General features: G+C 37.3%; 1 protein-coding gene across 1 annotated transcript; it reads right to left on the bottom strand.

Moving 5' to 3' along the window:
* Nucleotides 1-1,016: 1,016 nt before the first annotated feature.
* On the bottom strand, nucleotides 1,017-14,444 carry PDK4 (pyruvate dehydrogenase kinase 4). The gene is made up of 11 exons (XM_027102491.1): nucleotides 13,454-14,444; nucleotides 12,284-12,425; nucleotides 11,026-11,097; nucleotides 9,851-10,035; nucleotides 9,596-9,682; nucleotides 9,061-9,138; nucleotides 7,450-7,526; nucleotides 5,348-5,446; nucleotides 5,041-5,151; nucleotides 4,741-4,854; nucleotides 1,017-3,551 (listed from the first exon to the last, which is right to left on the bottom strand). The coding sequence occupies exons 1-11, from the start codon at nucleotides 13,566-13,568 to the stop codon at nucleotides 3,408-3,410; spliced, it is 1,224 nt and encodes a 407-aa protein (XP_026958292.1). The 5' UTR covers nucleotides 13,569-14,444; the 3' UTR covers nucleotides 1,017-3,407.
* Between the last annotated feature and the right edge of the window lie 320 nt (nucleotides 14,445-14,764).

A 14,764-nucleotide genomic window follows, 5' to 3' on the forward strand; every position in this document is an offset into this window, starting at 1 on the left:
TAAAAGCGTAGTAGTAGAATAAAGAAATTATAAGGCCAATGCTTAAACTACTAGGTCACAATAATCTCTCTTTGCACATGTTATTGTAGTTAAGATCAAATGCTCTTACCATTTCGAGCCAAATTTGAAATTTGGGAGAAATGGTGTAAAGACAGTTTTAATGAAAATTCAGCTAACTTTGTTGAACTTGAAAATTTGTATCCTTTGGGGGTATACACATTGAGTCGAAAAGATGTACATGTCCATAAATGGAGAATTGTGGGACTTGAAGTCTTGCAGTTTTTGTGGAAATGAGGATGAAGGTTCTGAGCCCGGGGCACATGCTAACCCCCTACCTCCCAAATTGCTTAATTCAAGGGAACTGTATAGCTAATCCCGTGTGTGTAGGTATGTGTGTGCTCTTGGGCTTCCTTTAGACAGTGCAGTACTTCCTTGACAGAAGAAGAAATGAAGGTAGTCAAGTGAACAAGCATCTCATTGCTGAAGGGCTGAAGGGCTTCAGTATAGGTTCTTTAGGGTCTAATGCCATAGTTGATGGCATTTTTTATTTACATATGATTATTCTGACAAGATTTTAGAATTTAGTTATGACAAACTTATTCCACTAATTTTATTTTATTCTAATTGCTTTTCTTTCTTCCCTCCCTCCCTCCTTCCCTTCCTTTCTTCCTTCCTCCCTCCATTCCTTTTATATTTGTTTTTTTGCAAAACTTTGCAATAAGGGCATTATGGAGGTAGGCAGAGAATGTTGTCTAATGATAAAGTAGGATTAAATTAGTAAAGAAAGACAGTGTGAAGATAGCAAAGATAAAACATGTCACCACTTAATTTAGTACTTCCTATCCTATTTCTACCCTATTATTATTCAGATATTTAATCTAGAAATTGGGAACCTAAATTATCTAGGTAATTATTTTGATACTCCACTGTATGTGCTATGTAAATACAGTCACTAAGTGAGACTCTTAAGTAAATTTACAAAAAAAAATGTAGAGAGTGCATGCATTGGAAAAACAATTCTTGAATTTATTCATGTAGATAAACACACATTGTACTATGTGTTATTGGAGCATAACCAAGAGAGCAAAGGAGAACCAGAAATTTCTGGAATGCTATAAAGTATCTTTTGTTTAAAAATTAAGATTTTAAGGTTTTGTTTTTTAAAGGCTATACCCCATATGTAGCTAAATTAGACTTGGTGTAAAGTGAGGAAAATCTTTACCTCAAATTCTTCTTAGTACTTTCCATTAATTTGAGAAAAGAACTTTAAAAGATTACATCTACCATTATAATAAAAAATATTTATTATAAAAATTGTCACATTTCTCTGTACATAACCTAGACACAAAAACACAATTTATACATTAATAATTTAAGTGGGCCTGAACATTCAGTTTCCATCCACTAGGATCCTAAAGTTCTTCCACAGATTTCACAAATACCAATGTGGACTATTTCTATTTTATAGAACTCCATTTACACAGTTGATGTTATTGAGATACCAACATTTCTTTTTCTCTTGTGTTTTAAAGGTAGTTCACAGTGTTTGAGTTAACTATTAATCAACTGCTTTAATCTTTGGTAAATACAAGAATTTACGTGCAAAAATGTTTAAATTTTTGAAAAGTCAAATAACCTATTGCAGATAGTTCTGTGTAATCAATAAATGCATGAGCCATCAAGAAAAGTCACTTCCAGGACTTCTGATGATAACACCTGAAATCCACAACAAATAGTTTGAGGCTTTTATGGCCACTACCAGAAGCACCACACCACTAGGCCATGAGAAAATTAAACACAAATGTTAAATTCAACATACAGACAGTGCTGATTATTTTACAAAACAGGAAGTGCTAGTTTTTTTTCAATATCCCGGTTTAAAACATCAATTTGACACAGAAGAGTTTATTATCTCATAAAAGCCTATTATCTTGCAAGAGTGAGAGAACCATTTAAAGAAGCCATACTGTTTTGAAAGACACCAATTCATTCTCTCGCAAATAATTTATCCATGATAATATGGGTCATTTCTTGAAATAATTTGTGGGGAATATAGCAAGATGCTTGCCTTCTGCTTCCCTCTCTCCTTCCTTCCCATCTTTCTTCCCTCCCTTCCTTCCTTCCTTCCTACTTTCCTTTGTTTTTTTCATTTCTTCTCTAAGAGGAATGTGCTAGACTGCCCCATCAACCTGCATATTATACTTGAACTCCCCCAAAGTTCCATATGCATTCCAGCTTTCATGCATTAGCTCTCATTCACAATGATTCACAAATGAAAGCATCAGCATCGATAGCATGAAAACCTCTTACTTGCAGGCTATTTGTTAAAAATACTCTAAGAAGTATTTAAATTCTAATGTTCTTGAGCTGTTTGTTAATTACAAATTTTTATCGGACATGTTAATGGTGAAGTGTACAGAATATAATTAAATATATAAAAAATACATCTTTTTAAGCCTAGAAAATAGATGCCTTTGGATTACCACCACTGCAGTGTGGAGAACAGCCCTTCCTACTGAGTTAGGTTCTGAATGCATGATTTCTTTCCCTAACACTGGTTTTTCCAATCTACTTCTGTTTCATTTATAAGCAAAGCAAGGTGAGATTTTGCTATCACTTTGGTAATTCTTCTCTCCCTCCAACCGCCAACGTCCTGAAATCAGTGCATATTTTAAAATTCAACCAAGACAAGGCACCTGGCAATAAGTGTTCACTTCTTATTTGAGGTGTGAACAGGAAAAGCAGCATAATAAAGGCACTGTATTTATCAGCAGGGGCTTTCTTCTGAGTTTTTACATAGGCCCATGCCTTGGCTGCAACTCAGAATAAAATGTGTTGGCTCATTCCTCCTCATTCAAAGTAAGTGTTATTTCAGTCACTAGCTTTTCATCTCTAGAGTGCATAGATATATATGAAATGTATGTTTACATACATTTCTAATCATATAGTATAAAATAAGCCCTAGTCCTTTGAGTGACAGGAAAGTACTGGTACACTGACACTTGATAATCCATAAATACCAGTGTCTTATAACATCAACCAGTGGCCTAAAATATCAGTCATTGAAACTGCTAGCCTTCATCTTCACTTCTCACTCTTTCCCATTCTTGCTGATAAACAGATGGAAAACTGAGGCTTATTTCTTCTCCAGGATTTGATATAAACTCATACATTATTCTAAGTTAAGAGAATAAAGAGCTGGCCAGCCGTGAACTCCTGTAGTCCTGCACTGTGCTCGCCTGGGTCACAGAAAGGAGCTTTCTTCCTCTTCACATCAGTGTTCTGACCAAGGAGTTTTTGTTGCTGTTGTTTGTTTTTGAGAAAACAAGAGTTCACACGCAAACATTCAGGAAGCAGCACTGGCATAGACCCACTTTGATCCCTTAAAGCGTCCTGAGAGTCCCTCTTCACACAGCCACGTTTTCCTTTGCCAGGTTCTTTGGTTCCTTGCTTGGGATACACCAGTCACCAGCCTCGCTGCTCGTCTGATAATGTTTGAAGGCTGATTTGTTAAAGACTGGGAGTGTCTCTATAGACTCAGAAGATAAAGCCTGAAAGAAAGGGGAGAAAAAAATCAAGCCAAAGAAATTATTCATCACATAATTTGTACCTGAAGTGATTATTCAAAATAAATTCAGAGGTAAGTATTCAAACATTCAAATACATTCTTTTAATTGATTTACTAATAAGAGCACACCAGAGTCCATGGTATGCTAGGCACTGTATAAAAGAAAACTGAAAAATAAATATTATCTGCACCCCATAGGGGCTGAAATAATATATATACAGTTATAAATCAGGTAATAGTATTTGTGTTCAATAGTTACACATGTCCCTTGTTTGGATATTGCTGATGCCATAGAGTTGAATAGCAACAGGCAAATAGGTTTTCCAGGCAAAACCTTTGTATGTGTGATAAACTGAGAGTCCTAACTTGATACTATTGATCTATTAAAATCTGATACTATAAATCTATAATATGTTAACCTTTTCCAATACTTGGAAGACATTTTTACTATTTAAGAAATGAATAACTATTTCAGGAGTTCTAAGACCATGCGGCAAATGGTCCCATTTTCCCTTGCACAAAAATGGGAGCCTAGAAGCTTAATGTTTTAGTTGTTAATAACTGTGAATATATTTTCATTTGAAATAGTTGGCAAATGATTAACAGCATCAGGACAGTGACCTTAAATAAATCGAGGCTTTATCAGAAATGGAAAAAACATGTACCAAATTTTAAAGTTTAAACAGGAAATGCCAGGCACCCCACTGATAGTTTCTGAGCAGTCAGCTTTCCTCTCCCTGGATTTCTAACAAGGTCAGCTTAAGGTCTTGAGTATCTTGATATCAGTTGTTTTCTAGGCTGAAATATTATTAGCGTATATGTATTTCCCACAAGTCCAAGTAAAACAAAAGTATAGCTATTCTTAAAGATGCCAATAGGATTTGCCTTAAAAAATTCAAATGAGCATCTCCTCACTCAGAAACTAATGCACTTCTTGGGAAACAATTTTGCTTCACTGAGGCAAGTAGCCTGGCCCACTTCCTTTTTGATACGTTACCATATTAAATATTAAATAATATATCTACACATACCAAATAGAAAATATAATGACTTGTGGTCATTATTTGCACTAACTCAGTTTGGGTATTCACTGTGGACCATAGCACTCAGGGCTGTAAAAGAAGCAGTCTTTTCAGAAATATGATTTTTTTTTTATTGGATTTAAAGGATACCTTTAAGTAGATGACAGCATCAGTTCCATATCCTGGCAAAGAGTAGAGATTTAGATCTCCTTGAAAGTACTTGGCATAGAGACGAGAAATCGGCAAGCCATAACCAAAACCAGCCTAGAAGGGAAAGATCAGTTATTGACAAAGTGGTGAACATGATCATAGGAATACAAAATGCTTTCTCATAACCCCCATGCCCAATTTAACTAAATTGATTAACTTGCCTAAATACTTCCTTGTAATCCTTGTTCTACATTTAGAAGTAGGTGGCTGGGATGAATTTAGCCATATAATTGGTCTTACCAAAGGAGCATTCCGGGAATTATCCATCACAGGCGTTGGTGCAGTGGAGTATGTGTAACTAAAGAGACGGTCAATGATCCTCAGGGGAACACCACCTCCTCTATCTGAAATCTTAAACGAACCAGTCATCAGAGCTACACATTAAAAACAATACGCATTTGTTTATATAAAAATATCTTTCCTTCATTTAAAAGTCACCTGGTGTACATGACTTTGATCTACTGTTCAAAGCAGAGAGCTTTATTATTATTGACTCTTTTAAAAATTCTCTTAAGAAAGACTCAAAAGAAAAACAGAGAATGGTTACCTTAATTGTAAGATCTTCTTTTCCCAAGACAACGATCACCTCAATTGGTGTCAGGGAAGGCCAATTTTCCTGGTGTTCAACTGTGGCCCTCATTGCATTCTAAAGAAAACAAAACCGTAAGGAATTCAATGGCAGGAGGATGAGGGACAATAAATAACTGTGTTTTATGTTTAAAATGAAAGCAGCACAGAGGGTAATTCAAAGTTCTTATTTTATTTTTTTAAGTTAGTAGTAAAATAGCTCTGTAAATAGCCATTTATGATTGTGTCATGCAGGAGGTATAATGAAAAATATTCATTTACCATGTAATATAGCTACTGGGAGTAATGTCTAATGGAAAAACAATTCTGCTAGCTGTCAAGTTCTTATTTGTAAGCTTAATTTAAATGTAGAAATTGGTTTTTATAGTCCATTTCCTGGCTTTCTCTTTTCTGACTTTCCATTACATTTTACATCTAAGCACCAAAGACTATTACATAACAAATAACAGTGAATCATTGAACCAATTTATTGGCTTTTATAAAATTTGCTGGGAAAAGGTTGTTACTATTTAAAAGGATAGTAAATAATTCTAAATTAAATTTCAATTTGCGTTTGATTATCATCTTTTACCAATGACGGCAAAATAACTATGAGTTGGACCATTCAATTTAAAAGTAAATCAACAAAAAAGCATCCTTTGTCCTTTAACAGAGAAGAAGCTCAAACAAGTTTTCAGATAAGTAGATGAATCTCATACAGATAAAGTTTTGGTTTATTTTACCCATTTTCCTCTCTACGCTTCTTCTGATAGGTTATCTGCTTTCTGGTTTCTATATAATAATGTTAAGCTCTAAGCATTAGCTGAAGAGAAATAAAATAGATCAGATGTTTGTAGTACAATCACTACCTCATTGCATTAACGTTAGAATAAGTTAGGAAACAGTAGGTTCTGGGAAGAGTTACAGCAGAATTAGAAGAGGATTTCACTTTTTTTTTTTTTTTTCTGCGGTACACGGGCCTCTCACTGTTGTGGCCTCTCCCGCTGCAGAGCACAGGCTCCGGACGCGCAGGCCCAGCGGCCATGGCTCACGGGCCCAGCCGATCCGCAGCACGTGGGATCCTCCCAGACCGGGGCACGAACCCGCGTCCCCTGCATCGGCAGGCGGACTCTCAACCACTGCGCCACCAGGGAAGCCCGATTTCACTTTTTTTGACGACTTCCTCCTCTCCAGTCCAGGGGACTCTTAGGAACCATCACAAAGCTTCAAGTGTTTTTCTGTCTTTTGGTGCAAGTACAGCGTTTCAGTTTGGGCTTAGAACCTGGGACAGGATTTGATTCTTAGTACCTGGCTGTCCCAGACCAGTAACATCCACATCCTCTAGGAGCTTGTTAGAAATGCAGATTCTCAGGTCAAGAGTATCAAAATCTCTGGGACAGGCTTAAGAATCTGTGTTGTAAAAGCTCTCTAGGTGATCCTAATGCACACTAGCGTCTGAGAAGCCCTACCCTACTGTTTTGCTATGGAAGGTGTGGACCATGGATCAGCAGCATCGCCTGTTAGCTTATTAGAAGTTACTAATCTCAGGCCCAATTCCAGACCTACTGAATCAGAATGTGAATTTAAACAAAACCCCCAGGTGATTCATATGCACATTAAAGTAGATCACTGAAGGAACTGACTGTCCTTTGAGTATATTCTAGTCATAGGTTGGGACCCTGCCACCTCCAGTAATTCTGGACCTGAACCTCTGGATTTAGAGTTGGACCGGCCTATGGGGATGGAGATAACAAGGCCTCCGTCACTGAAGCATTCACCCCACGACCTCCCTTAATGAATGCATGAATGACTAGTGCTTTGTTGGACACCTGAAAAAATAATGGGAACAGGGAGCATTGAGATATAGTGACTCATATTGTGCATTCTCAAATACATGTTGATGCTACAGGAACTGCATGTACCCTTTCAAACATTAACTGTAGCTTCTTTTTGTTAGGACACAGAAGCATGCCTGGGAGAAGATAGTGAGGCTCTGTTTAGTAGGGAATGATAAAGGGAATAAAAATGTAACCAGTTAACATTTAAAAAAAACAAAATTGCAATTATTGTGAAGTGTGTTACCTTGAATAGTTCAAAGAGCATATGATGAAGGTGAGACGAAACATACACAATATGAATTGGTTGGCCTGGAAATTTTCCTAGAAAAAATTAAGCTAATTTAGAACTGCTGAACAAATATTTCATTAAAATAAACTTTCATATCTATTTGATTAATATTTTAGATTGAAACAGAATTGGAATACTCCCCATCCTCCTCACTCTAAAGTCCTACCTTAGAAGCTTCCCTTTAAACAGTAAACACAACTGATTATTCTTGATTATTAATGATTATTCTTGATTTTTATCAACTAAACATAAAATCCCATAGGCTAAATATGCTTAAATTTCACCAAGAGGCTAAAGAAAATAGAAACAAAAACCTCATAATACTCTGAAAAGAAAAATAAAAGTATTATTCTTTGGTGTTCCAGGCCTTGGCAAAGTTTGAATCAGAAAACAAGGTCTGGCACAGTTCCCTCTTTATTTCATCAAACAGTTCAAGCAGTTTATCTACAAGTATTATGCAACAATGCTGTTAATGCCTAAAAATATTTTTCAGTCTTTATTTGTACTCCTACTTCTGGTTTAGCAATCCATTACATTTCCCTATCCCCAATCCATGAGTTAAGCTACTCTTAATTTGAGCAACTTGATTTTAATTCTCACCACCAACAAACATTGTTCCTGTATAACTATTACTTGAAAAAGATGTTTACTTTGAGTTGAAAGGAAGCTATTCCAATTTCAGTGTACTGTCTTGCTTTGAGAAGCAGCTATGGGATAAGATAAAAATAGTGCCTTGCATTCATCCTGTAATTACTTCATTCAGTGTGGGAAGACCTTATCCTTTTAGGTACCCTAGAGTTGAAGCTATTGAAGTATGCTCTGCTTCCAAAACAGTGATATATACTTATAGTGAAAATTTAAAAAAAAAAAAATTGGTAAGAACATTTAACATGACATCTACCTTCTTAAATATTTAAGTGTACAATATAGTATTGTTAACTGTAGGAATGGTGTTATACAGCAGATCTCTAGAACTTACTCATCTTGCATAACTGAAATTTTATACCCACTGAACAGCAACTCCCCATCTCCCTGCTTCCTTCAGCCTCTGGCAACCACCATTCTACTCTCTGCTTCTATGAGCTTGACTATTTTTGATACCTCATATAAGTGCAATCACAAGTATTTGTCCTTCTATGACTGGCTTCTTTCTTACAGTGCAATTTAAAGTGTTTTTGTGTTCAGATCTGATAAGTAACCTCTTTAGGAGCATACCTCCATTACCAAGTGGTTCCTCCAAATCTGACCTCCTTATTCCTGTATGTTGTAGTAAGCAGTCTTTCTTTGATCAAAGATATTGAAACTTAGTTGCTACTCTAAATCCTAAATTATCTGTTCAAACCATTCTTCTTTATGAATTTTCATTAGCAACTGAATATACTCAATTGGAACTTTCCAGTTGAGATAAAGAGAACCTTGGCTTCAAAAAAAAAATGTGTACAAATTCTAGGCAAGTTCAGAAGGCAGAAAAGGAACACAGACATTGCTTTGTATTTACAAGAAGTAATCATACTGGGAGAACACTGAATTTTCCATAGATAAAAATATATTTAATTTATAGCTTACCATTCACTTGTGTGAGCTTTAATTCTGGAGATGTTAAATAATACTGATTACAAAGCATCTTGGAACACTCAAAGGCATCTGGAATGGAAGGGTTTTTTTCCATAATGATTAAGTGAATTTATGCCAAGTAAAATTTTCAAGTGATCTTCAGTGTACACACTACCCTTAATCCAAAATATTCATTAGAGTACAAGTTTATGTGTATGGAAAAATAAATTTTTAATATTTTATTGAAGAAAAAATGAACATAGTGCTTAAGTTATAGCTGTTGCTATAGGAATATGTGCACTTCAGATATCAACTATAATCTATGAGAATATGGCACATTAGCTATTGACGTTTAGATTTTTTATAATATTATAAGTGAATATTTAAGCCCTTGACTCTCAAAAACAAAGGACCTTCATTACAGTATTTATAAAGACATAAACGGAGCACTCTGAATAGTAATTCATTCAGAGTCACCTCAACAGTAGATGTGTCAATCAGATAATGTACATTTTCAATAAGGGAAATGCAGAAACCTAGAAATTACCTTGGACCACTGCTGCCACATCACAGTTTGGATCAATGCTTCCAATGTGGCTTGGGTTTCCTGTCTGTAAGTCACTAAATATAAGGACTGTTGAAAAATAAAAACAAAGAATATTGTTATAAAAATCAGGATAATAATGATTAGAACTACCTCTGAGAAAGAATGTGATCCACCAAGTAGTGAAATATCTGCTTAGAGTATGGCTTGTATTCTACACCCATCTCTATATATCACGACCATGATGAACTAACTTACTGTGCTGGTTCATCAGCATCCGGGTAGAAATACGGTTCATGTAAAATCGATCCAAGAAATACTGAAGATTTTGATTGGTGGCTGGGTCAACTGTACAGGCGTCTTTATACTCTAGGATTCCCTGTGCCATTGTAGGAACTACATTATGGTGTCTATTTCGAACTTCGATGAGAGTATCTACAAAACTAAGCCAAAACACATTCATGGTTAGTAGAAGTTCAAATAAGTTTCATTAATTTATATTTCTTAGATTACTTCAAAGAAGGTAAAGCCTTTCTCAAGTACCCATCCAAACAAATCAAATCATACAACGTTTGGATGAAGCTTTATTAAGACTCTCACTACAGATTCTTTGACTACAGTAGAGGAGATAGCTTCACAAACAGATTTATTTTGCTTCTAGCTTACATGTAAAATATCAGCTCTGTGAGTGGTAGGTTCACTCCAGTTGTTCACTAAGCTTTCTCTTTCAAAAAATAATTTAAAAAATAAGTACTATTTAAGATGGCTCTAGAATGCCACTGTGAAAAAAACTTCAAATTTCTTGTAAGATTTAGAAAAGAGTCTTATTTCTCATTCTTATAGCTAGAGACTGTCAATTACTCTGAAAGAAAATGTGTACTCTACAATGACACCAACGTGCATTGATATTATGTAACAGTAAATCCTACAAATCTAATCATCATACTAAATTTAGAGTAAAAATAGATTTCCTTCTTTTAAAAAGTCCTCTACGGGCTTCCCTGGTGGCGCAGTGGTTGAGAGTCCGCCTGCCGATGCAGGGGACACGGGTTCATGCCCCAGTCCGGGAAGATCCCACATGCCGCGGAGCGGCTGGGCCCGTGAGCCATGGCCGCTGAGCCTGCACGTCCAGAGCCTGTGCTCTGCAACGGGAGAGGAAACAAAAGAGAAAGGCCCGTGAACCAAAACAAAAAAAAAAAAAAAAAAAAAAAAAAAAGTCCTCTACACTTTTCATCCGCAGCATCATTTCCAATGCCATAATTCTCTATTGCTTTTAAAAAAAACCAACAAGCCAAAACTTGTCATTTGTAAGGGGGTAGTTATTTATTATTCAGGATACTATTATAAATTATCCTTTAAGTGAGGTCTGAAAAAAATCTGATGTTTAGAAATAGTCAAGGTTTTAGACACTTATTCTAATGCATAAAACTTACTCTGATAATGTTTTCTGGTCCTTTGGGCTTTTCTCGTGGAATTCTACCAACTCCATCAGGCTCTGGATATACCTGTAAAGCGACAGGTGGGCTTTAAGTTTTAAAATTGAATAGTCACTTACAAGTGGCTGAAAACAGATTGCTTTTTTCCAAATGATTTGAAGAGAGAACGTATTATGTTTAAAATTAAAACTTTCCTCCAAGACATTTGGAAAACATATGTCTTAGAAAAAAGAAAGCTACAAATTTAACCCTCAACTTGCTAACTTAAAATTTGTTTAACTATCCTAGATCACTATTCAGTTTTCTGTTTTGTTTGTCAAATGTCTTTATTTTTATAGCAAAAGCATTTAGAAATTACTTTTACAGAAAGGCTTCATATTTTTTTCCTCCTGTATTCATTCATAGGTGAATAGAAGTCTTGAAAGCAGCAGTAAATACTATGGATTGAATATGTTTCAGATTGCAATTGTTTAATGGGTGCATAATACATATATTTCTTAAATCAACAAACAAAAAGTTGTACAGTCAGTGGGTTAGGGTGAAGGTCTGGTGCATATCTGCCTCAGTGCATAACCTGGCTCTGTTCTCTGAAAATCTGCTCCTTTGGTTTACCTACCCTCTCTAAGTCAGTATCCTTATTTGCAAAAGGAGATAATTACTGACACTGAGTGCTGGCTGTGTGCCTGGTACTGTTCTAAGTGCTTTTAAAATGGATTACCTCATTTAATTACACTCAGATATCCCTTTGAGACATATACTTTATTCTCCTCAATAATAGATGGGGGAATTGAGGCCTAGAGATAAGACACTAAGCAAGGATTCCACAACTAGGAAAAGAGGAGGGCATGATTTGATCCTGGGCCTGCTTTCTTAATTGGTTTGTAAGTAACAAAGATTAGGCCCTCTGTAAGTAATAGTCATTTGTATCTATTTCTAGGACAGAATTCTTTTTGCAATATCAAACTGTCTTTTATTATTTTAAACACAAACTAATATTGTAACTGTCAATTATTTTTCATATTGCCTTCTAAAATTATATTGTGAAAGTATCTACTCTTTCAGGGTAAAAATGTCTGTTATAGCTTTATAACTGCCCTTATGATAACTTACCCTAAATTAATAGAAAATACATCTTTCAAAGTATTTAAGCTTCAGACCACCTGTTTTCCAATTACGATGTTAATATATTGTAAGAATTCATACTCAGATAACTATCTTAAAACTAGAGATTGTTTCAGAATGGTTCACCACTTACCAGCTTTTAACTAGTTGCACTGAAGAGGTATTTACTAATCCTTCAGGGAGGATATAAATTTCCTTCAGGATATTGGCTAGCCTCACAGGCAACTCTTGTCTCAAAAACACAAAAGAGGTTCTTTCACATGCGTTTTCTGAACCTGTAATAAACAGCATCTATTTAGTTTTGGGAAAAAAGTATATCTAAATTATATATTTGAGTAGCATTAACTCTCCAATATTGAACACACATATATATATTACAAAATGATATTTAACTCTCAGTTGGGTAACTGCTTGTAGATAATTCAGGAGTAAGCATCTTCTTCTTTATTGTCTTTTTCTTTCTTTCTTTTTTAAAAAGTGACCAAATATGAGAATTATTGTTTTCTCTTTTTGATGAGGATTCACTTCCAAGAAGTCATAATATCCCAAGGCTCTTAGTATTCATAAAAGAATGCAGGATTTAGTCAAATCACAATGTCAGGGAGACAACATCCTTTGCAGAGTTCTAGATATGAAACTGTAGTGAAGGGAAAAGGGGAGGGATGGGAGTCCTAATGTTTCCAGACTAGTGATAAATAATACCACATTTAAATCCTTGAAATTTTCTTTATAAGATTTGTGCAGAAAGTTTGTAAATATTTTCAGCAGTAATGCAAATATATAGATAACGTTAAAGCTAAAGAGACAAAGAAATCTTTGTTAGGAAATGTTAGGAATGCAGAGAGATGAACCCTGTGGAGGGGTGGAGGGTGGCTAAAGGATAAAATCTCGGTTAATTCAAAGCTACTTTATAATATTAGGAATCTTCTCCAAGAAGTACTATGCAGTGAAGGAGGGGATGAAGTTTCCAGTTCATTGTTAAATGGTGACTGAAAGCAAAAACTATTTTGACTGAAAACTTTGGAATAGAAAGGAAATAGAAATAGAAACAGAAACAGAATAGGAAAGATGAGCTCAAACCAACCAGCATCAGCGGGGCGGCAAGTGGCCTTGAGCTGCAGGCACAAACTGTCAGAGAGAAGGCAAATCTAAGAAAGGCAAGGTGTGCTGGCTTCGAGGTTCCAGGGTTCAGCAGGAAAGCGCACCCCAGGTGTTTTAAGTAATGAGTCCAGCCCTCCCTACACCGGGTCTGAAAGTTAAGGCAGCTCCCCAGTCCCCGCCCGGGCCCTACGTCCCCGCTCACCGAAGTCCAGCAGCTGCTTCATGGACAGGGGGGACGGGCTGTAGCGCGAGAAATGCTCGACCTCGCGGGGTACCAGGGAGCCGGCGCTGCGCATCACGAAGCGTGCCGCCTTCATCTTGATGACCACCGTCCTGGCACGAGCTGGGGCTGGTGTGTGGGGTGAAGGCTGCGGGGAGCAGGACCTGGGGCCTTAGAAGGGGCGGAGCGCGTTCGGACGGGGAGAGCAGGTGGCTGGCAGGCTCTTGCTCCCCGGCCTGGGCTGAGGTTCGGGGGTGCTTCGCGGTGGAGGAATCGGGTAGTGAGTCGATGGAGCAGTAGGTAGCTTGAGACTCAAGTTCGTATCCTGTCACCACCCGCCGCCTCCCGAGGTTTTATTTGTTTCCCTGCACCCCACCCCCCCGCATCCCCCGCCCGCGAAGCTCCAACCGGGAGGAGCCACTGGAACTTGGAGAGCTTCCTGAGCTTGGAGCCGCGCCCGTCAGCTCAGATAAAGAACTTTGGGCCCCGCCTCCAGGACGCGGAGGCCTGGCACCCGAAGCTGTGAGGGGTAAGGGGACAGCAGGAAGCCAAAGCGGCCGTCAGGAGGTACGTGGGCTCAAGATCATTTGTGACAGGACCCCGGACAGCGTGGGCTGGGGCCAGCCCAGACTCGACCTTGTTTACAAGCAAGAGGCTGTCTCAATGTCACGCATTCCAAGCCAGAAGCTGTTTCCAAGAATCTTGGCTCGGAGATCTCATTGGTTCGTGCTCGGAGCGGGGCTTTTACAGTAGCTAATCAGCTGCGTGCAGAAGTATGGGCTTCTCTGCCATTGGACAGCGAAAAGAATAAACAGCCTAGAGTCCTTACAGCGTTTTCTCCATCGATGAATAGCGCAAGTCGGGAACTGGAAGTTCCTTTTGCGGGGACTTGAGCAGCCCAAAGTACGTTTACTTTTTCTTGTGGTGATAAAAAGCCATCAGTTTGTTTCCTTCCGGTAATACATTCCCTCCATTAGGCTTAACTCTTTTAATTAAAAACAAGATTTAAAAGGGACTAATTTGTCAGTTTGACTTTTTTTCTCCAGAGAATTTGCTCACTCTGTCCTCCTGTATGAAACGTGCTTTATCCAAATCTTTGCTTAAGACATTATTTTATACCAGTAAATGTCCACCACAAACTATGTGCTGCAAGATATCTTTCCTGATTGCCTCTCCCTGTGCCTTCTTACAAATATGGATTTTGTCATTTATGACATTATATTGTAGCTATTTATGTTCTTGTTTTGTCCCTTTCTGAACCCCTTCCCTGAAAGAGATCAGGTTTGGGACCAT

Source organism: Aethalodelphis obliquidens, unplaced genomic scaffold (assembly GCF_003676395.1).
Source record: "Aethalodelphis obliquidens isolate GAN/ISIS:26980383/991018 unplaced genomic scaffold, ASM367639v1 scaffold5, whole genome shotgun sequence".
Taxonomy (NCBI): domain Eukaryota; kingdom Metazoa; phylum Chordata; class Mammalia; order Artiodactyla; family Delphinidae; genus Aethalodelphis; species Aethalodelphis obliquidens.